The sequence below is a fragment of the Leucoraja erinacea genome, chromosome 17, assembly GCF_028641065.1.
Source record: "Leucoraja erinacea ecotype New England chromosome 17, Leri_hhj_1, whole genome shotgun sequence".
NCBI classification, from domain to species: Eukaryota; Metazoa; Chordata; class Chondrichthyes; order Rajiformes; family Rajidae; genus Leucoraja; species Leucoraja erinaceus.
The window spans coordinates 28,684,164-28,708,569 of NC_073393.1; the positions used below are offsets into that span (position 1 = coordinate 28,684,164).

General features: G+C 45.1%; 1 protein-coding gene across 1 annotated transcript in view; it reads left to right on the forward strand.

The window, feature by feature from the left end:
* The window catches only part of dusp22a (dual specificity phosphatase 22a), an 82,092-nt gene that overhangs the window by 26,409 nt on the left and 31,277 nt on the right, over nt 1-24,406 (forward strand). Inside the window, exon 5 of the mRNA XM_055648883.1 lies at nt 15,997-16,046. Coding sequence (XP_055504858.1) covers nt 15,997-16,046 — 50 coding nt within the window. The remainder of the gene's footprint in view (nt 1-15,996; nt 16,047-24,406) is intronic.

Below are 24,406 nucleotides of genomic sequence, written 5' to 3' on the forward strand. Positions count from 1 at the left end.
GGAGCACCCGGAAAATACCCACGCAGGTCACGGGGAGAATGTACAAACTCCGTACAGACAGCACCCTTGGTCGGGATTGAACCTGTGTCTCTAATGCTGTAAGGCAGCAACTCCACTGCTGCGCCACCATTTAGATGAATGTTTCTGAATTGGGTTAGATTGAGCAATGTTTCGAGGAAAAGCTGTAATACCTTTAAATGTAAACAGATAGAGAATCAACAGAGGCTTTGTCAGGGTCATGTTTTGTTGTACAACATTTTTACCCTCTCTTCTCCTTCTCTCTGTTGCCATTCATTGCTCTCGAACCCTCTCCATCTCTCCTTGTCCCTCTGTATCACTCCTCTCTCACACTTCCCCGCTGTTCTCTTTCCTGTTGCAACCCTCATTTCTGTGTTCTACCCACTCTCCTCTCTGCTGCCTCATTGCCTCTCCACCCCATCTCTTTCTTTGCCCTTCCCATTTAAACCCATCTTCATATTTCCCCTCTCTCTGCCACTCTCCAATTGTACCACAATCTCCCCCCTCTCTCCCCAACTTCTCTTTGCTAAAACGCACTCTTTCCCCACTTGTCGTTTTCTCTTTATCCAATCCACTTCACTCCTCTCAACCCCCTCTCTCTCACTCATGCCCTCTCTCCTGAGAACTGCGGGGAGCTGGCATGGATTTGATGGGCTAAATGGCCTACTTCTGTTTCAAAACTAATTCTTGTGCTCTTTCTTTTCCTCTCCCTCTCCCTCTCCCTCTCCCTCTCCCTCTCCCTCTCCCTCTCCTTCTTCCCCCCCCCTTCATTCACACTTCTCGTTTACCCCCTCGCTCACTCTCTCTCCACTCGTACTCATTCCTCTTGTATCTCCGCCTCTTCCACTATCCCTCTTGTGTTTTCCCCGCTCTGCCCTTTCCAAACTTTGCCCCCTGGATTCCCTCCCCTCCTATGTACCTCACCCGTTCTCCACTCTCTCCTCCTTCCTGCCTCTCCCCCTCTTTCCTCTCCTCACTCTTTCCTCTCGCCCACTCTCCATCTCCTGCTCTCCTCATGCACCTCCCCATTGCTTTTTGCTCACCCCCACCCCTTTCTCCCCCCTCTCCTCCTCTCTCATTCACTCTGCCTTTAGTTATTTTCCTCTGCTCTTTCACCTTTCTCCTTTCTCTCTCATCAATTTCTTTGTTCTCCTCTCTCTCTCCTAGCTTCTTCCACCTTTTTTTGTTCTCTTCACTTTCCCCACTCGTCCCCTCTCCTCTTTCCCTTTCACATTCTCCTGTTCTACATTGTTTATGCTCCAACTAAGCACTCACTTTGTCTTGGATTTAATTTTGACCCGAGGAACTCATTGTTATTGATTGAAAGTTGCCATTTGTATGTGGAAATGAGGTATCTGGAGGTACCCACTCGTTAAAGTAGCATAAATTTAAATGTGAACATTTGGCCTTTTTGTGTTATGAACATAATGGTCCAAGTTTCTGCTTTTGATAGCTGTAAGAACAGAACAGACAAGGGAACAGGAGCAGTGCTTTCTTTGTGAATGGCTTACTGGCACGCCAAAAAGTAAAAAAAAAAGATTTTCAATTAAAAATGTTTTTTTTCAGTATCGCGAACAGATTACTGAAGTTAAAAAAAGAATAGTTATTAATTAAATTAGGCGGTCGGGCCTTTAAGCAACATGCAAGACCATCATAGATGCCAACAGTAAGTAACGATATATGTATTGACAATATTTTGTCGATAACAAGTGCTGAGCAGAAATAAGCTACTCACATCCCCCAAGCCTGTCCTGCCACTCAACATAAACATGACTGACATGCCTTCTGCCTTAAGTTTAGTTTAGCGATACGGCATGGAAACGGGTCTTTCAGCCGACTGAGTCCACGCCGACCAGCGATCACCCGTACACTGGTTCTATCCTACGCGCAAGGAACAATTTGCAGAAGCCAATGAACCTAGAAACCAGCTGCCTTTGGGATGTTGGTGGAAACTGGAGCACCCAAAGATAATCCATGTGGTCACGGGGAGAACATGCAAACTCCGTACAGTCAGGATCGAATGCGGATCACTGGCGCTATAAGGCAGCAACTCTACTACTGCGCCACCATACCATCCGTCCTTCACTCCAGTACCATTTCCTCAAAACCTTAAATTCCCTGATCTTTGAAAACATTTATCTACCTTCTCAATATATCTACCTTCTCAATATCTACATTCTCAATATATCATCCTGAGTAGAGCCCCTGATCAGTCTCTCTTGAAAACGTTACCTCCAGTAATGCCATGGATGAAGAATCCAGTCTCTCAGGAGCCACATGCACAGACTAATGGTCAGTGCAAGAGATTTAGGCAGAACCTTTCTTACTTCAAAACAGCGTCCTTGTATTACTGGGTCCACCAACTCCTCAAAGGGGTTATTAATGTCGATTAATTTATTTTAAAAAAAAAATGGTTTGCTAGTGTTGGCAAAATTTTGCTTTATTTTTAAATTGGAAACTTGCCTCAACATGAAATGCCTTCAAATGGAAAGTTGGTTTGATTTAAAAAATATACTGAATCTGTGGAGTGTTTTGTGATACCGCAGAAAAACTGAAATAAAGACATATGTGTGGGCACAGGAGGGAGAAAGAAATTGATTATAGATGTACTGAAGTGCAGATGATTAATGTTCTGGGTTCAGGGTTGGGTAATGATGAGGTGGTAAGGTGATATGTCAGGGTATTCATAAATGGAATTGAAGTTACGTTGCTATGTCGACATTTATGGGAAGGGGTAGATGTGTTTGAGTCTTAGGTTTAGGCTGACTGCGGTTTTCCCATTTCTGTAGCGCATTGTGAAGGAGTTAAACGAGTCTCATTTATAATTGAAAATTGGGGAAATTCTATCAACTGTATTGACTGCAGGTTTTGTTTGCAAATTAATGTTAATATCCAACCTAAACCAGTTTCACCACACTGAGGAATTTTGCCATTGACAATAACTGACTTCTGTTAAGTTCCACCATCGGCCCGGTGGTGCAACGGTAGAGTTGCTACCTTACAGCACCAGAGACCCGGGTTTGATCCTTAGTCCAGGTGCTGTCTGGATGTAGTTTGTACCTTTTTCCTGTGACCATGTGGGGTTTCTCCGGGTGCTCCGGTTTCCTCCCACATTCCAAAGACATGCAGGTTTGTAGGTTATTTGGCTTTATAAATTGTCCCTAGCATGTAGGATAGAACTAGCGAATGGGTGATCGCTGATCGGCGCGAACTCAGTACGCCGAAGAGCCTGTTTCCACGCTATATCTCTAAACTAAACAAAGCAATCTAGAATTGGCCTATAACGTGATACCCCTTCCCCTCCCCACCGCTTTCTGTTTTGTAAGAGAACCACTCCCTCTGTGACTCCCGTTTATTCATCCCTCGCTAAACATCCCTCGCCATCCTCTGGCACTTTCCCCAGCAACTGCGGGAGATGCAACACTTGACTCCTACACATCCTCCCGCACTATGGTTGGGAGACCTAAACGGCCCTTCCCGGTGAGACAGCAATCCACCTGCATCTCCTCCACCCTCCTCTATTGCATTTGACATTCTCGATGTGGCCTCTGCTATATCGGTTATCATGGATAGCATGCAACAAAAGAGCTTTTCACTGTACACATGACAATAAACTAAACTAAACTGAACATCTGCTTGGTGCTTTTCGACTGTTATCAAAGGCATCCTTGATAATTGCAGCATTCCCTTAGTGAAGTCAGTGTCCAGAGAGCTGTCGCGAAATTCCAGCTCCCACCACTTTAAGCTTATATATATATATTTCCTTGGACTTTAGGAATGTGTTGGCAATTATGTGGAGAAATATTGATAGTCCGTCACAGAATAGTCAATTGTTGGTGGAACAATAGTCAAGTCTGGTCTGTTAGAAATTACAAGAAGCAACCTCCATCAGGACTCAACAAGTCAGTTTTTCACGTTTCATAAAAATTCTCTGCATAGAAGTAATGCATAGTTTCTGTGCAAGGGTCCCGACCCGAAATGTCATGTGCTCCAGAGATGCTGCCTGACCCGCTGAGTTGCTCAAGTATGTGTAGGAAGGAACTGCAGATGCTGGTTTAAACCAAAGATAGACACAGAAAGCTGGAGTAACTCAGTGGGTCAGACAGAATACAATACAATACAATACAACGGTTTATTTGTCACATTGCACAAAAAGTGCAAGTGAAATGATACGTCAGCAGCGATACAATGATAAAGGGCACACACAAAAACACAATAAATTTTTAACATAAACATCCACCACAGCATTCATCACTGTGGTGGAAGGCACACAATTTGGCCAGTCCTCCTCCATTTCCCCCCGTGGTCGGGACTTCAACCCTCCGCAGCCGTTGCTGCGGGCGTCCAGATGGTAAAGGACAAGGTACAAGTCCAGGTAAGTCCAGAGTCGGCTCCTCCCCACCGGAGACCGCGGCTTTTAGTTGGTGTAGGCCGCAGGCCGGCGGCCGAAGATCACATTCCTAGGGAACATGGATATGTGATAGGACTTCTTCAGACTGAAGAAGAGTCTCAACCCGAAACTTCGCCTATTCCTTTTTTCCAAAGATGCTGTCTGATCCACTGAGTTACTCCAGCTTTTTGTGTCTATCTGTGAGTTACTCAAGTGCTTTATCTTTTTAAATAAACTAAATGTCTCCAGGTTTGGCCAATAAATTCCTGCATTTAAACAGCAGATGGCAGTGGTTAGCCACATATGCATTCACCTCGGTTCTTTCCAGTTAGCAGATCGATCTGATTCTTCTAAGATGTAACATGCATAATGAAAGTGTAAGCTCTCTAATTACAAATATTCTCCCCGCAGATTAAGGCTCTGCATGATCAGGAAAATTGGCTTTGCTTCTGGTATGACCCAAATTGCAATATTGTCCAGATCATTATCTGGTAACCTAAAGTGTGAGAGGTAATTTGTTCAAACAGGTAGTTTTTTTTACAAGGTGGCTTAAAGAGATGGGGGACTTTGGAGGAAATGAGTGAATTCTAGAGATCACGGTTTTGTCAGCTCAGTGGTCAGTTAATAGGGAAAGGGAGCAGTAACGTTTCAGTAACAGAGGAGGTGGGGGAGGGATGAGTAGATCCAAAGGAATATCTTCGTTATTCGAGACCAGATGAGTTAATATGTAGGAAGGAACTGCAGAGTGTCAGGCGGCATCTCGGAAGATGGTGTCGACCCGAAACGTCACCTATTCCTTTTCTGCCTGACCCGCTGAGTTACTCCAACATTTTGTGTCCATCTTAGATGAGTGGGTCTTATCTTAGATGTGTCTATCTTAGATGTGGCAGTTAAAATTAGATTATGTTTCTTTGCCTGTGTAATGTCTTTAGTTTAAAAATCCATGGGAACAAGCCCTCCGGCACACCAAGTTCATACAGCCCATCTAGTTCACACTAGCTTTATGTTATCTCACTTTTGCCTCCACTAGGGGCAATTCACAGTGGCCAATTAACCTACAACATGCGCTTCTTTGGGATGTGGGAAGAAACCTGCACAGTCATAAGGAGAATGTGCAAACTCCACCCAGACAGCACCCAGGGTCAGGGTTGAACCAGGGTCTCTGGCAGCAGCTGTGGAGGCAGCAGCTGTGGAGGCAGCAGCTGTGGAGGCAGCAGCTGTGGAGGCAGCAGCTGTGGAGGCAGCAGCTCTATCGCTGTACCACGGTATCACCTATCCATTAACAGTGTAACTTGCAGGAGAACAGACAGGTCACAATAGTTTGTGTCTTGCCTTTTTATCTCTTTCAGCTGTGGGTCTGAGAGATGCTGACGGGAAGAAAATGCAGTGGTTCTTGCAGATGGTGCATTGTGCAGGCATGGGATGGTGTGGGTGGAGGGAGGCAATGTTTAGAGTGGAACCAGGTGAGTTAGCTGGACCATATGATTGCTTTTCCTGCACCTGCCCTCTTTGGATCAATACTGATGTCAGCGCAACAATCAGGATATTGCTGCTTTCTAATAGTGTACATGACCTAAAACTGAAAGGGAAGTGTAAATAAATATTCAAAAACTTCTGGGTAAGCCTCCACAGAGGCTGAAGTGCCCCACGGTACCAAAGTCTGGCTCATTCATGTTGACCCCACAGTAATCAACTGCAGTACCATCTCTTTGTTGTAGGGGTCAGTGTGGTCACATTTAGTTTTGTCTAGTTAATGTTGCGTGTACCGAGGTACAATGAAAAGCTTTTGTTGCGTGCCACACTATGCCTGAGTTTCTGGAGAACACTGATGAACCACAACCTGCTGAGTTACACCAGCACTGTGAACTTTTGCAGCTGTCTTGTTTTGAAAGGCCCGGAGAGGATGTTTCCACTAGTGGGAGAGTCTAGGACAAGAGGCCATAGCCTGAGAATAAAAAGGATGTACCTTTAGAGAGGAGATGAGGGGGAATTTCTTTAATCAGTGGGTAGTGACTCCATGGAATTGTTTGCCACAGACCGGCCAAATCAATGGATATTTTGAAGGAGGAGATTGACAGATTCTTGATTATAAAGGGTGTCAGGGGTTATGGGGGAGAAGGCAGGAGAATGAGTTTGAGAGGGAAAGATAGATCAGGCATGATTGAATGGTGAAGCAGACTTGATGGGCCGAATGGCCTAATGCTGCTCCGACACTTATGAATTGGAGTCAGTGTTGCCCTGATTATGCCCTGGTGCCAACAAAGTCAGCTGCAGGTGAGGGAATGCATGGGTGGTGGAGAGAGCAGTGACATTGATGCTAAATGAGGCAGAACATTAACAGAATGACTGAGGCGAGGGGTGGGGATGTGTACAAACGCTGTTTGGATCCTGCTGCGTCTGATGCTTCCACCGCACCAACACACAGTGGACGCTGTAAGCCGGCACTCCCACTTGTCCGAACTCCTTGCGATGCCCCATTCAGGCAGTTTTGAAAATTCCCGATCTTCCCATGCAGTATTGTATTGTATTGTATTCAAATTTATTGTCATTGTCTCAATTTGAGACAACGAAATGAATTTTCCTTACAGGCAGTATCATTAAAAAAAATCACAAAGAAATTATAAAAAATACAAAATCATAAATAAATAATAAATAAATAATAAAACATATTAAAAATAAAATTGAAATTGAATTAAAATTAAAAAAAAAGCACAAATACAGAAGTCCACGACACAACATAACATAAATGGCACCCAGGTGAGGACGGCACCATAGTCCAGCCAGCCTCCCCTCCGTGTTCATCCGTGGACGGGGCCTTCCGAGCACCCGCAGTCGCCACCCCGGGTGCTTGGAAGGCCGGGTGCTTGGAATGCAGGGGATATAATCTATCTTTTCCCACTGGGGTCCCTTTCTCTGGGTAGGAGCGGCTAGTTTTTCCCGTTTTGGTACTCAATCTTTACATAGGATCCCCTTTCTGCAGCCACATCCCTGGATTGACCCATTACAGAAGTGAATTCCTTTACCAGTCTGTGGCCCTGCCTGAATCGTATACACAATAACTCGGCTGCACTTGGCCATACCGCACTGGCTAGCCCAATTGAACATTTTTCTTTAGTTTGGAAGCTGACACTTGCACACCTGGATTGTATTTCCTCATGATAGAAACAGATTGCTGGAGTAACTCAGCAGTTCAGGCAGCATCTCTAGAGAAAAGGAATGGGTGACGTTTTGTGTCGATACCCTTCTTCAGGCTGGGAGTCTGTTGTATTTCCTCAAGTCAGATTAGATCAGGAAGCTGCTTGTGACTTCGCTTTTCCAGAAGTATTAAAAAAAACAAAAAAAACCCAGTCCACTGTTTACTCCCTCTCCATCCAGAAACAACTCCCCACTCCCCCATCTTCTCCTGAGGGTGTTTGTCATTTGACAGGTGCTGCCGCACTAGGGGGAGCTGCTCCAAGCTTTTTATGCAGACACATGAAACAGCAGAGGCTGGAAACACAAAGCGATGGAGGGTGTCGGGCAGCATCTGCAGGGACAATGGACAGATGATGTTTCGGGTCGGGATACTTCCTCAGATTGGAGTAGGGGGGAGAAAACTGGAAAAGAGAGGTGGAGGGCGGGACAAAGCCTGGGTCTGGGTCAGAACTTGATCGATCAACACAAGAGCAGCAAGAAGCACAGAGGGGGAGCAGTGAGAAAGGGTCTTGCAGAGCTCCTGTCAGAGAGAGTCATAGAGTCATACAGCATGCCGATCGGCCCAACTTGCCCACATCGACCAACATGCCTCATCTACACCTGTCCCACCTGCCTGGTTTGGGACATATCCCTTTAAACCTGCCCTATACCTACCTGTACCTGTCTAAATTTTTCTTAAACGTTACGATAGTACATCTCAACTACCTCCTCCCAGCACCCTTTTTGTGTGAAAAAGTTACCCCTCAGGTTCTAATCAAATCTGTTATGCCTCACTTTAAACCTATGTCCTGTGGTTCTCGATTCCCCTACTCTGGGCAAGAGAGTTTGTACGCCTACCTGATCTATTCCTCTTATAATTTTGAACACCTCTATAAGATCACCCCTCATCCTCCTGGGCTTCAAGGAACACAGTGCTATCCTGCTCAACCTCCCACTGTAGGTCAGGCCCTCGAGTTCTGGCCACATCCTCGTAAATCTTCTCAGCACCCTTTCCAGCTTTACAGCATCTTTCCTGTAACATGGTGCCCAGAACTGAACACAATATTCTAAATACAGCCTCACCAACGTCTTATACTGTATAACTGCAACATGATCTCCCAACTTCTATACTCAATACGCTGATTGATGTGAAGGCCAATGTGCCAAAAGCCTTTTTGACCACCCTATCTACCTGTGGTTCCACTTTCGACGAACTTTGTACCCGCACTCCTAGATCCCTCTGCTCTACATCACTCCCCAGAGCCCTACAGGGTAGGTCCTGCCCAATGTAATCTTTCCAAAATGTCACATTTCTCTATTAAATTGCATCAACTGAATAATTAAATGAATAATCAGCCCAACCGATCAAAATCCTGCTGCAATTTTTGACAACTATTTACGTTACCACCTACTTTTGTGTCATCTGCAGACTTGCTAATCATGCCATGTACATTGTAATCCAAATAATTGATATAGATGACAAACACCAATGGGGCCCAGCACCGAACCCTGAGGCACACTACTAGTCACAGGCCTCCAGTCTGAACACCCCGGCGTGCGGTCCTGAACATCGGGCCGCCCGTAGCGGCAACTGCGGAGGGCTTGGGGAGGCCCTGACCACGGGGAATAGTGGAGGAAGAAGACTGACTTTGGTGCCTTCCCACACAGTGGGGAACTTTGATTCTGCTGTGTGGGGATGTTTTATGTCAAACCCTATAGTGTGTTGTGTCCTGTTGATTTTTATTGTTTGGCTGTATGGAAATTCATTTCACTGTGCCATCAGGCACACGTGACAATTAAATCTATCTTGAATCTTGAAAAGCAACCTTCCACCATCTTCTCCAAAGTAGGTATACTTTAAGGAGATGCTGCAGAGGAGCAGTAAAATGGAGACATACCTCAGATGGTGGAATCATGAGCAAAACACCTCTCTCATTTTCCCTGTTCTACCCTCTGTTGCATTTTGCTGCACCACCGCGAAAACTTCTCAGACTCTTCTGGTCTCCCAGCTCTCAATGTGTAAACATGTAATGTGACCATTAAAGCTCTTCAGTGTCCCATTGTATACGTAAGCTTCCAATGCCCCTTGTGCGTATGCATCATCTGTACACCACTGTACATGTAAATGCACAGCTTCCTATTGTACATGCATTTCCTTAATATTCTATTGTACTTGCAGATCGTCAGTGGCTCAATGTATACAAATGCCTTCATTGCCTTACTTTATGCACACACTGTAATTGTCCCTCTGTAGATGTACACCTCTAGTGTCTTAAGCAATTCTATAAAAGGATCAGAGGATGATAAGTGAGCTGCCATTTGTACAGGGCAATTAGAAGAAAGACATTAATTGAACAGGTAATGGTGATTTTTATCTGCTGGTATTATGAGAAAGCACCCTGAGAGATTTAAACACTGTTATTCGATGCAAAAAAAATCCACAACACGAGATTTGTACTTCAATACTTCACAAGGGGAGTCCAAAATGAGGGATTTACACTCCAATATTCCCACTAGAGGGTATCCACACCATGTCTTATAATTCAATATTCCTTACAGTCCCTTTACTCCGAGAGATTCATATTCCAATATCTCACACGTTGAGATCGAGTTCTAGGAGCAGAATTAAGCCATTCGGCCCATCAAGTTTACTCAGCATTCAATCATGGCTGATCTATCTTTCACCATCAACCCAATTCTCTTGCCTTCTCCCCATAACCCCTGAAACCTGTACTAATCAAGTCTTAACAATCTCTGCCTTAAAAATATCAATTGACTTGACCTCCGCAGCCATCTGCAACAATGAATTCCGCAGATTCACCACCCTCTGATTCAAGAAATTCCTCCTCATCTCATTTCTAAAGGTATTCTGACTGTGCCCTTTAGTCCTAGACTGTCCCACTTGCAGAAACATCCTCTCCGTGTTGACTGTATCCAGGCATTTAATTATTCGGTAAGTTTCAATGAGGTCTCCCCTCACCTTTCTGAACTTATGAGTTCATATTGATGGATTTATGCCATAATTTCTAATTAACAAAGGACCACATCTTGACAAAATCAAATGTAAGGTAAAAAATAAATGTAGATGCTGGGAATCTAAAATAAAAGCAGAAATACTCAGCAGTTCATGGTGTGTCTGTGGAAAGAGATGAAGGGTGGGCTTTTCTAGTTGAATACTCTTCATCAGAATAGATGAAGTTCTGACAACGAGTCTTTATCCTGAAACATTCGATCTGTTTCTCTTCCTGACGGCCTGACCTACTGAGTATTTCTAGTGTTTTTATTTGCTCTTGTGAAAAAATTTGGTCAGCAAACTGAAATAAATTATAGGTATTGCGAGGGGCATTGAGTGGCACACTATTCATCATCAACATAGGCATGTTTTACTAATGCAGGCAACCTGTCACCAACTGGAGGTGTGGCTGCACAGTGGTGCAGCGGTAGAGCTGCTACCTCACAGCACTCCTGTTCAATCCTGACCTTGGGCCTTGTCTTTGTGGAGTTTGTGCATTCTCCCTGTGACTGCGTGGACTTTCTCCGGGTGCTCCGGTTTCCTCCCGCACTCCAAAGGCGTGCACGTTTGTAGGCTAATTGGCTTCTGTAAATTGCCCCAGTGTATGGGATGCGAAAGTGGGATAACTAGTGTTTGGGTTTTTGATGGTCGGCAAGTACTTGGTGGGCTGAAGGGCCTGTTTCTATGCTGTATCTCTAAACTGAAGCTGGCAACTTGTCTCCAACGCAGTCGACCCATTGCCAACCCAGGTGATCTACCACCAACTCAAGCAAGCTGTTGCCAACACAGGTGTCCTATCACCAATACAGGTGACCTGTTGTCAATTAGGAGATACAAGTATATCCAGTGGCCTAAATCACAATGGATGCATCTTTCTGTGACATGGAAGGAGCAGCCACTCTTTTTTCTGATTTCAAGAATGTTCTCCGAACATGACCTTCTTTGGCAACTGGTGCATGGTCCAAACTAGCCTAAGGAGCTACATTACACTACACTACACTACACTACACTACACTACACTACACTACACTACACTACACGGTACTCTTCCAGGTTCACTGGAGGAAGGCAGCTGATACACGGCTCCAGAAGCCAGGACAAGCCAAGCTGGAGAGCATTGTGCAAGAGTGCTGTGGGCTTTAGTGATTGTGCACTCTGTGACTGAGCGCTGTTCACTGGCATTGACCTGAAGTCATGTCTCGCAACTGCCAAAGTGCGAATAACGACTGCAGAACGAGAGAAACAAATGACTTTTTTTTTTCCATAAGGCACTTCTCACTTCCTCTCAGTCTGTCCTGATGTGCTTTACGGTCACTTTTCAATCTACTTTTCCATAGCTTGTTCCCTGCAATGCTGTGCATCTTAAAACCTCAATGCTATGCTTGCATGTTACTCCTCTGTTCACTGCCATGCTACAGATTGCTCGGATATTCCACAAGGAGAAGGAATATTTGCATAGCCACCCGGCCCTAATATGTCCTTCAGCATTACTTGATATCATTCCTGCCACTTTTACTCAGGAGACTACTCCCTAGCAGGGTGACCTCAACCTTGATGCAGCCAGGACCCGAGGGCCTGAGCTGTAGGGAGTGGTTGAGCAGGCTAGGACTACATTCCTTGGAGCACAGGAGGATGGGGAGTGATCACAGAGAGGTGTACAAAATTATGAGAGGAGTAGATCAAATAAACACACAGAGTCTCTTGCCCAAAGAAGGGGAATTGAGAACTAGATAACATAGGTTTAAGGTGAGGGGGGGGGGGGAAGATTTAATAGGAACCTGAGGGGTAACTTTTCTACACAAAGAGTGGTGGGTGTATGGAGTGAGCTGCCGTAGGAGGTAGGTGAGGCAGGTACTATCGCAACATTTAAGAAACATGTTGACAGGCACATGGATACGACAGGTTTAGAGGGATATGGGCTAAGTGTGGGGATAAGTGTAGATGGGACATGTTGGTCAGTGTGGGCAAGTTGGGCCGAAGGGCCTGTTTCCAAGTTGTATGACTCTATGACACAATGACCCACAATGGTGCAGTCGGTAGAAATGGTGGCTCACAACTCTAGTGACATGATTTTGATGCTGAGCTCTGGTGCTGCCTTCGTGGAGTATCCCTGTTCTCGGGAGTGACACAGTGGCCTAGTGGTAGACCTGCTGCCTTACAATGCATTCTCCTGTCTGTATGGAGTTTGGACGTTCTCCCTGTGTCCGCGTTTTCTCCGAGTGCTCCGATTTTCTCCCACACGCCAAATGCGTACATGTTTGTAGGATAGTGCTAGTGTACAGGATGATCTCTGGCTGGTGTGGACTCGGTGGTGGATTGGAGGGCCTGCTTTCGAACTGTGTCTCTAAAATGTTAAATCTAAAGTTCTCCCTATGACTACAGTATGTAGGTTTCATCCAGGTGCTCTAGTTTCCTCCCACAATATGTGGGTCGCTGGGTTAATGGGCTGCTGTAAATTGCTCTTGTGTGTGAGTGAGAGAGTGGTACAATGATCTGGATGAGGGAATTGAAGGCAATATCTCCAAGTTTGCGGATGACACTAAGCTGGAGGGCAGTGTTAGCTGTGAGGAGGATGCTAGGAGACTGCAAGGTGACTTGGATAGGCTGGGTGAGTTGGCAAATGTTTGGCAGATGCAGTTGATATGTGGATACATGTGAAAAGTTATTCATTTTTGTGGCAAAAACGGGAGTCAGCAGGGACTAACATCTCAATAGTGGCACATAGACAGATGCACCGAGACCTGGTCAGGATTGTACACCAGTCATTGAAGGTAGGCTGGCACAGGTGCAGCAGCAGTATTAGTGCATGGTATGTTAGCTGTCACTGTGACAGAATTCTTGTGTGGGAGTATCTACTGCAGGCTCAGAAGAGGGTTCTTGGTGAGACCACACCGATGATGTAGTAATGCATACAGTTTTGGTCTCCAGATCTGAGGAAGGCCATTATGTGTGTCATAGAGGGGTGCAGAGACTGGTTCACCAGACTGATTGTCCTGGGATGTCAGGACTGTCTTATGAAGAAAGACTGGGTGGACTTGGGACTTGAGAGATGGTCTAGAATTTAGGTTTGAACCGTTGGTGCATTTTAGAAGATGGTACAATTTTAAGGGGTTGACAGGCTGTGCAGAAGATTGTTCCCGATGTTAGTCCAGGACAGGGGGTCACAGCGGATAAGGGGGAAATCCTTTAAAACCGAGATCAGGCAACTTTTTCACACAGAGAGTGGTGAGGAACTCTCTGCCACAGAGGGTAGCTGAGGCCAGTTCATTGGCTATATTTAAGAGGGAGTTAGATGTGGCCCTTGTGGCTAAGGGGATCAGTGGGTATGGAGAGAAGGCAGGTACGGGAAAACTGCTGGAGTAACTCAGCCATGATCATATTGAATGGCGGTGCTGGAGAAAAGGGCTGAATGAAGAAGACTTCTGCAGTCTGAAGAAGGGTCTTGACATGAATGTGTCTACAATGTTAGGGACCTTCTCTTGATGCGAATGCTGGGAAAACTGAATGCGCTGATAGTATATTTAAAATAAATTTGCATGTGTACCTATGGTCGGTTTCAAACCAGCATCTGCAGCATTAGATACAAAGGGAATAGGCCCTTCGGTTTTTGGGTCACCCCACACAGTTTTCAGGGAGAACATTTCAACCCCACCCGACAGCACCGAGGTCAGGTTGAACCCGGGTTTGGCACAAACAGGCAGCAGCTTTATTAGCTGCAAACTGTCACTGTGACAATTCTTGTGGGGGAGATGCATCGATGGCTCAGAAGAGAGTTCTGTGATGGTAGACACGATGTCATTGAAGGTAGGCATTTCAGGTCAGCAGGTGTGTGTCACAGAAAGGGATCTGGTACATGGTTGTTAGCTTGCTGCCATTCTGCAAAAGGTGGTGAGTATAGGACTTTGAGAGATGGTGTTAGACTGCCTAGGTTAGTACAGGGTTGGTGAGACCACAGATGGTACATTTTGCAATGACAGTTTTGGTCAGAGTGAATCTAGTCTCAGGGGGACGGACATTATTCAATCAGGGACCTAGTCAGAGATGGTTCACCATTCTGGCTTATAGGGGATGTCATTTAGGTCAATAACCTTTTGAAAATGCTCCTGGATATCGACTTGGTTTACAAAATGCTGGAGAACTCAGCGGGTCAGAGGGGGATTTTATTTAGGTTACAAAAAAGCTGGAAAACTCAGGGGTTGGCAGCAGCATCTATGGAGCGCAGGAAATAGGCATTGTTTCGGGCCGAAAACCTTAGGGAACTGATCGGGGGCAGGGGTGGGTGGGGACAAGAAAGGGAACAGCTTAGCCAGGATGGATGGGAGGAGACACCTTTGAGGATGGGGAGGAGACAGCAAGGACTAACAAAATTGGGAGAATTCGATGTTCATGCCCCCGGGATGCAGCATGTCTGGAGAAAAGGTCTTCAGACTGAAGAACTCTTCAGCCTGAGAGGGTCTTGACATGAAGGCACCCATTCCTTCTCTATAGAAGATGAGTGCCTGACCCCCTTGTGGCTCCAGCTTTTTGTACCTATCTTCGGAGAGAAAACCAGCGGGATCTTGGATTCCTCAGCCAAAATCATATAGGTGGCGGTTTTTGGCTCGAAGGGCCGAATGGCCTACATTTGCACCCCCACCCCTACCCGAAATGTCACCTCTTCCTTTTCTCCAGAGGCGCTGCCTAACCCGCTGAGTTACTCCAGCATTTTGTATCTTTCTTCGATATAAACCAACATCTGCAGTTCCTTCCTACACACTGCTTCTGACGTGCCGTGAAGATGGTGAAAAATGCTTCGGGACATCAGGAAGGGAGTTATTTACAATAAGACACTCACCTTTTAGCTTGGTCATACAGTATTTCTACAGTGTTTATGTACCGGTTGAGTTAGATTTCTGGTCAGTACTAACCTCCAGGATGTCGATAATGTTGGATGTAGTATTTTCATGTTTTGACATGATACATGCACAGGAAATTCTGCAAATGATGGAGTCCCACTCAGCTCATGGACTGATTGCAGATGTGTTTGTGGCATACTCGGATGGTTTCAAACACAGGTTTGGTGGGGCACGTTTACGACGTAGGAAGTGATAGCTACCACAATGCTAAAAGAGCATTCAACAAGGAAGACAAATTGAACCTACTGGGGAACACACTGACTGGGTCCATTGCTGGCATATAATTCCTATCAATGTAATCAATGGAAAATAAACCTCTGGAGGATCTCAATGGGTCGAGGAGTGTCCGTTATCGGAAATAGGTAGACAACGTTTGGGGTTGACCATTCTTCAGACTACCTAGTATTCGGTTAAGCAATGAATCCCCTCCTATACGTTTGGAAGACAGACAAAGAGGTTGGGATCATTAATTCTCCACTATTAATGTGTTTCTTTTCCTTTGGCAGGACATGAAATATCTTTGTATCCCTGCATCTGATTCTTCAAACCAGAATCTGTAAGTATTGACGATCTCCAATTCCAACGGTTGATGGGTTAAAACCTTTACTGAGGACCCATTTTGTTCCTTCATTGGAAAAAATAATTGGTAGAAATGTTCATCTTGCGGCAATTTTGGGAAATATTTTGTCTCTCCCCTTCAGGTACATGGATGGGAAAGGTTTAGAGGGATATGGGCCAAATGTGGACAGGTGCGAATAGTGTTGATGGGGCACCTTGGTCAACATTGGCAAGCTGGGCCGAGGGGCCTGTTTCTGTGTTTATGATTCTATGGCTCTATAAGTTCATGTTCATAAGTCAGAGGAGCAGATTTAGGCCAATTGACCCATCAGGTCTACCCTGCCATTCAACTGTGGCTAATCTATCTTTCCCCACTCAACCCCATGCTCCTTCTTTCTCCCTGGAACTTTTGTCACCCTTACTAATCAAGAAGCTGTCAATTTCCGCTATTAAAATACACAACTCCACAACTGTCTGTGGCAATGAATTCCACAGATTCATCATCCTCTGGGTAAAGAAAGTCCTCCTCATCTCCTTTCTGAAGGTGCGTCCTTTTATTCTGAGGCTGTGCCCTCTGATCCTAGACTTTCCTACTAGTGGAAACATCCTCTCCACATTCACTCTATCCAGGTTTTTCACTATTGTGTAAGTTTCAATGACATTCCCCTCGTCATTCTAAACTCCAACGAGTACAGGCCCAGAGATGTCTATGAACACTCTATGAACAGCTTTAGGTTCTAGTTTCATTTCTGAAGAGAATGAGTGTTATATTGGTTTTGAATGTCCGATACTTAGAGTTTCTGTTGTGTGAGGGCGTTTTGGAGTCATTTTCCCCAGAGAGGTGAGTGATTCAGGGTTTTACCAGGCATCTGCTGGTGATCATCTCAGCCATCATGATTTCTGTACCTCTTAACCTATGCCTTTTTTGTTCCTGAAATGGTTTAGATACGGCCCTCCACTAAACTCTCCCACATTCCATGCCCCTACTGTTCCTGAAATCAATCCTCTTCAAACACAGGAAGCCTGATAAAAGAACAGAAACCACAGGAGATACACAGCAGAAAAAAAAAGTCTCCAACGTAATTTTACACGATTTAAACCCTCATGCCGTGAAGGCAATAGTCAACGTCCCGTGATTGTAGTTTATCCATATGGACAAAATTATTAAGGCAAGGTCCCTATAGCAGGCCACCTCCACCTCCACACAGAGTTGATAAGGAGTTGGGTTAACCCAAGAACCAGTGTTAGGAGAAGCCAACTATATATTTCCAAAATAAAAAACAGAACATTTTGGAAACACTCAGCAGGTCAGGTGGTACCTGTGGAAAATGTTAATGTTTCAGATCAACACCTTGCTTCCGAACCAGAAAAGAGAAAAAACAATTATTATTTTTTTTGCCTTTCCCAGTTCTGAGGAAGGACCTTGGACCCGAAATATTAGCACCGTTTCTCTTCCCGTAGATGCGGCCTGACTTGCTAACTGTTTCCAGCAATTTTTAATTTTTTTTATTTCAGATTTCCAGCAGTTTCTTAGATATTTATCATTATTTATGCTATGTGAATGAAATGTCACTTACACCAATCTAGACACCAATCTGGATTGGCAATGAAAGTTCCTTGTCAGCCTACCCTGTCCAGAAATGCCACCGCTATTAATAAAGATTATGTTGAACACGGGTAAACCTTACCATTTACGCAAAACCCTCAACTGTGTTATATTTTTAAAGCATTTTTTATAACTTCAAAAAATAGATTATTATCCTCTCAGTCAATGGTTTCCATTGTTCTTTTTGACTCCCATAGCCTAGCTGAGTAACTGTGGTCATACATTATGGAAACAGGCCCTTCGGCCCTACTTGCCCATGCCAACCAAGATGCCCCATCTCGCTACACCCACCTTCCTGCGTTTGGCCCATATCACTCTAAAGTTTGCCTTGTCTTAGAACTTGTATGTCCCTGAGGCTGCATAATCTGACGGCGTTAGGGAGGCACAGTGGCGCAGCGGTAGAGCTGTCGTCTTACAGCGCCAGAGACCTGGCTTCGATCCTGACTATGGGTGCTATCTGTATGGAGTTTGCACATTCTGCCTGTGACTGCATGAGTTTTCATCGGGTGCTCTGGTTTCCACCTGCACTTCATAAATGTACAGGTTTGTAGGTTAATTGGCTTTGGTAAAATTGTAAATTGTCCTTGGTGTGTAGGATAGCGGTAGTGTACAGGGTGAATGCTGGCCAGTGGGGACTCGGTGGGCCGAAGGGCTTGTTTCCACACTGCATCTCTGAAGTCTAAAGCCTCATGATTTATTAGTTCTTCAAGTAATCCCAGTTATTTTCCTAACTACTTAATTATACGATGCAATACGATTTATTTATCCCAGGAGGGAAATTGATCTGCCAATAGCCATAATTAAAGTGACAATGTTATTAAGCGAGTTTGCCTGCTCGACATAGGAACTGTTAGCAAACATGTCTATTTTAGCTAAAAAGCCTGTTTTAACCCTTGCATTTAATTTAGTTTAGTTTAGTTCAGAGATAGAATACAGAAACAGGCCCTTCGTCCCACGGAGTCCATGCCGACCAGTGATCCCCGCAACTCACACTATCCTACACACACTAGGGACAATTGACCTACAAACCTGTACTACTTTGGAGTGTGCGAGGAAATCAGACCACCCTGAGAAAACCCACGCAGGTCATGGGGAGACTGTCCAAACCCCATAGAGACAGCCCCAATAGTCAGGATCGAACCTGGGTCTCTGTCGCTGTAAGACGGCAACTCTACTGCTGCGCCACTGTGCGGTTCCCAAGTTCTGATTTGTAGAGGTCCATCCAACTGCTCGTATACTTTGGGGACAGCATCTAAAGCAGAAAATTAAATAAGTAAAAATTATCAACACAAAAACCAAAACTAGCCCAGTATAATGAATCTTATTCACAGCAGATTGGCACCATTCTCTCTGATGGGGAACCCCCATTGTGTTCTCACTGAGAAAAGGAGGATTTTCTTGCTTTTGCCCATTGGAAATTATGAAATATTTTATTTCGTGAAGGGGAGCATTTAGGATGGAAACTATTTCCCCTTGACTACCCCCCACCCCCCCCAACCAGCATGTGCTCTACTTACAGAGGGTATTTACGAGCTACCAAAAGAAAATCATTATGGCGTTCCTCTTCACTAGTCATGTGTGCTCAGATGTTGAAAATATCAAGATGGTTTTGAAAGACAATTCTCCGCAGTCATTTTAATTGGTATCGGTATCGGTGTCGGTTTATTATTGTCACACGTATTGAGATACAGCAAAAAGTTTTTATTTTATGAACTAGCCAACCAGATAATATTGTTCCTGAATGCAATTAAGCCATACATGAATACGACGGTTGGAGCTAAGAGAAAATACCAGGGTGCAGAGTATAGTTTTGCAGCTTTGTTGCACTACAGTTACTAAGAAAAAGTCCAGTCTGCAATTAGGTGGATAGGTAGAAAAGAATGAAGAACATAGTTCGCAAGGTAGCAGAGTGGTGCGGTTATAGAATTAGACGTAGCAGTACTGCGCCGGAGACCTGGGTTCAATCTTACTTACAGGTACTGTCTATACGGAGTTTGCACGTTCTCTGTGTAACTACATGGGTTTTGTCTGGGTGTTCCGGTTCCCTCCCACATCCTAAAGACGTGCAGGTTTGTAGGTTAATTGACTTCTGTAAAATTTCCCCTAGTGTGTAGGATGCAAAACTGGGATAACGTAGAACTAGTGTATGGGTGATCATTGGTCAGCGAGGAGTCGCTGGGTTGAACGGCCAGTTTCCACATTGTATTTATAAACTAAACTAAACATATACTGTAACAGTACACCGTCGCAGGCCCTTCAGCCCACAATGTCTGTGCCATAGATGATGCCAAGATCAATTTCTATCTGTCTGCACATTATCCACGTCCCTCCAAGCGGTACAGTGGTGTAGTGGTACAGTTGCTGCCTTACAGCACCAGAGACCCGGGTTCGATCCTGATGGCGGGTGCTGTCTGTACAGAGTTTGTACATTCTCCAATGTAGGTTTTCCCTGGGGGCTCCGGTTTCCTCCCATGCTCCAAGATTCCATGCCACAGAGGGCAGTGGAGGCCAAGTCACTGGATGGATTTAAGAGAGAGTTAGATAGAGCTCTAGGGGCTAGTGGAGTCAAGGGATATGGGGAGAAGGCAGGCACAGGTTAATGATAGGGGACGATCAGCCATGATCACAATGAATGGCGGTGCTGGCTCGAAGGGCCGAATGGCCTCCTCCTGCACCAATTTTCTATGTTTCTATGTAGAGGTTTTTTATCTTTGGTAAGAATTGTAAATTGTCCCTAGTGTATAGAATAATTTTGGTGGACGTAGACTTGGTGGACCAAAGGGCTTGTTTCCGCACTGTATCTCTAAACTAAATTAAACTAGACATTCTCTGAACATCAATGTACCTATCTAAAAGGTAAAAAATGGACCCAGAGGTGATGGATCCAGAGGGTCTGAAGAAGGGTCTTGACCCAAAACGTTGCCTATTTCCTTCGCTCCATAGATGCTGCCTCACCCGCTGAGTTTCTCCAGCATTTTTGTCTACCTTCGATTTTCCTGCATCTGCAGTTCCTTCTTAAACAGAGGTAATGAATGGTTGGTTGCATCATAAATAACAATGGTAAGGTGGATTAATATCCAGCTTTGTCTTCAATCAGTGTGTCAGTACCTCTCTGGGATTTAGAATGAAGTCCATGCTTACTCTTGGAGATGCGGTCCAAGTGACAGTACTTACTTGGAGTGACAATACTCACTCTCATTGTTTGAGTTGAGAACTTGGAGAAGGATCCATAGATTCAATATATAAATAAACATTTTATTGCCAATACTTCACTATGATTTTGTATCTTCTGAATCTTTCTGATGATCCTTGGCACTGCTTCAGAGGAGTGAAAAGGAAGTACATTCCCTTGTGGCCACATCACTAACCAGCATCACTGAAACCGATCATTTGGTTGCGATGCACAAACTTGCTCTCGTGTTTCATTCGTGACTCCACTTCAAACTCATTGTAGTAACTATGAGGTGCTTTGCAATTTCCCAATGGGTTCCAGGCAAATGCAAGATGCTTTCTTAATTAGTTTAATTTAGTTAAGCTACTGCATGGAAACAAGCTCTTCGGCCCACCAAGTCCACACTGACCATCGATCACCCGTCCATTCTAGTTCTGTGTTATCCCAATTTTTCGTCCAGTCCTCATACGCGTGGGGCAATTTTCACAGGGGCCAATTAGAGATACAGGATAGAAACCGGTACCTCAGCTCACTGAACCCACGCTGACCATTGATCACCCATTTACACTCGTTCTGTTATCCCATCTTCCCCACATATGTGGGTTTATTTACAGAGGCCAATTAATTCACAAACCTGCTTGCCTTTGGGATGTGGGAGGAAACCGGAGTATCTGGAGGCAGTGGCGGACCTACATTGTTGGGGCCCTGAAGCTTGAACTGTTATGGGGGCCATTTCACAACCAGCAACAAGGTCTGGGTAACCACTGTTATCTTCTTCAACATGGTTGTTCCACGACTGACGACGACCCCCTGAAGCTCCAGCATTTAAAATACATTGAAAGTGATTCTCGAGCTTTCTGCTGGTAGTTTACATAACAGAAGCTTAGATTTTTTTACAACACATAAGCAGTAAAATAACCCCCAAAAGATATATATATTCATGAAATAGACAAAAGACATTTCTATGATCATCCACAATCAGTACCCCATTCCTGCCTTTTCCCCATATCACTTGACTCTGCTATCTTTAACTCTATCTATCCCTGGAAAACCTCCAGTGATTTGGCGTCCAATGCCAATCCACTCTTGAACAGTTGTCTGTTGTCTATTCACAACTCTTTGTGTGAAAAAATATTTCCTCATCTCCGTTCTAAGTGGCCTACCTCTTATTCTTAAACTGTGGCCCCTGGTTCTGGATTCTCCCAGCATTGGGAACATTTCCTGCCTCTATTGTGTCCAAACCCTTAATAATCTTATATGTTTCCGTAAATGGCCTCGTACAGCTAAAGAATCTTTACAAAAAATGTTACCTGAAATGTCTCTTTGCCTAGCACTGAGATGAGAAAAAATGTTTTCACCCAGAGTTGTGAATTTGTGGAATTCTCTGCCACAGAAGGCAGTGGGCTCGTCTTTCAGCAGCACCTCGGTCTCCCTTCCTGAGCTCACACACCCACTTCTCCTCGCCTCACCTACACTCACTTCCCGTCACCTACGCACCTACACCTCGACTAATCCCCTCGCCTCACTAAACCTCTCGCCTCGACGATACCTCACTACCAAACTTCTCCTCACACCTAAACCTCACCTCGACTACGCCTCGCCTCAACTAAACTGTACCTCACTAAATCTCGTCGAGCCCGAGCCCTGCCCTGCCCTCCCGCGCCCGCTGCGGCAGCAGCCCCTTCCCATGGGAAGAGCTGTGGGATTAAATCGAAAATATATGCTTCTGGGGCCTCTCCATGATTGGGGGCCCTGAAGCTTCATTAGTTTCACAGTAGATCCCCACCCCCTGCCTGGAGGAAACCCACGCAGTCGCAGAGAAAATGTACAACACCCGACAACCCGCAGGGACAGAACTCAAGGTCAGATCGAACCCGGTCTCTGACGTCGTGAGGCAGCAGCTCTCCCAGCTTCACCTTGGTCCCACCTTGAAGCACTTAAACCAATTGTGGCTCCCTCAGGGACAAGGCCGTTTTGCCTCTGGCTAAGCTGTGACTGAACTGTAACTTGTAACATTGAATAAAGGCAAGTTTTTGTGCCACTGCTGTTGGGATAAACACAATCTATCCTATCCGTTTCATATTTCAACTGAGCAATTAACCCTGCCTAAAGGGCCTGTCCCACTGTACGAGGTAATTCAAGAGTTCTTCCGCATTTCCCCTGATTTGAACTCGGAGAATTACAGTAATAGCCGCTCGTAGGTACTCTGGGCTCTCGTGGACATTTTTCAACAGTGAAAAAACTTCACGAGCTTACCGCGTTTTCCGAGTACCTGCCGTTAGCGTTACAAGCCGCTAAGAGACGTCCCGAGCTCCGACGTAGCCACTACGTGCATTCTACATACTTACCACGAGTTTGATTTTTTTTTTTAACTCGGGAGAGTTCTTGGGTAAACTCGTATAGTGGGACAGGGCCTTAAATTGCCACTTGGAGAAGACTGTTCAAATGAGTTCTGGGTGGCAGTGTTGTGTAGCGGCAGAGCTGCTGCCTCACAGCGTCAGAGACCCGGGTTCAATCCTGACTATGGGTGCCGTCTATGTGGAATTTGCACGTTCTCCCTGTGACCGCGTGGGTTTCTTTCGGGTGGTCCAGTTTCCTCACACATTCCAAAGACGTGCAGGTTTGTAGGTTGTGTTTAAGAGGGAACTGCAGATGCTGGAGAATCGAAGGTTACACAAAAAAGCTGGAGAAACTCAGCGGGTGCAGCAGAATCTACAGATGCTGCTGCACCCGCTGAGTTTCTCTAGCTTTTTTGTGTAACCAGGTTTGTAGGTTAATTGGCTTTTGTAAATTGCTCTAGTGCGTAGGATGCAAAAGTGGGATGACAAAGAACAAGCATATGGGTGATCGATGGTCAGCGTGGATCTCGGTGGGCCACAGGGCCTGTTTCTGCGCTGTATCTCTAAACTAAACTAAACAAATTCCTTACTTCAGACCTGCAAAGCTTGTTTGTTATTTTTAGACCAAGCCAATCAATTAAAGTATTTTTTTTCACCTCGCCTTACTACCTCAAATACCTCAACTGAATAATCCACCTCCACGTTAAATTACAGTGCATATACCCACAACTTGTGTAAACTTTGCTTCCAATTTAACTCTTGGAATTCAGGTAATATTATGGGTTAATTTGGTCTGTATTTCATCTAAAGCCAGCACTTTGTTAATTTGTGGTCTCCTAAACCAATCCTTCAGGCATTTGCCTCCTTGGTCCTTCACTGGGTTTAAAGCCATACTGGAGCAATAAGTACTCTCCTGAAGTGACTTCATCAGTTGTTTTTGCTTAAGAGTAAAATTTAAGCTGCAACCGAGTCTTCACTTTCCACCAAAAACGACACAAAGTGCTGGAGTAGCTCAGCGGGTCACATAGCATCTCTGGAGAACATGGACGATTTGGGTTGGTACCCTTCTTCTGATTCCTTTTCTGTGGGATAGTTTGTGCTCAGTCTCCCTCTCCCCTGTCTCTCAGTCTGCAGAAGGGTCTCGACCTGAAACGTCACCTATTACTTTTCTCCAGAGATGCTGCCTGACCCGTTGAGTTACTCCAGCATTTTGTGTCTACCTTCGGTGTAGACCAGCATCT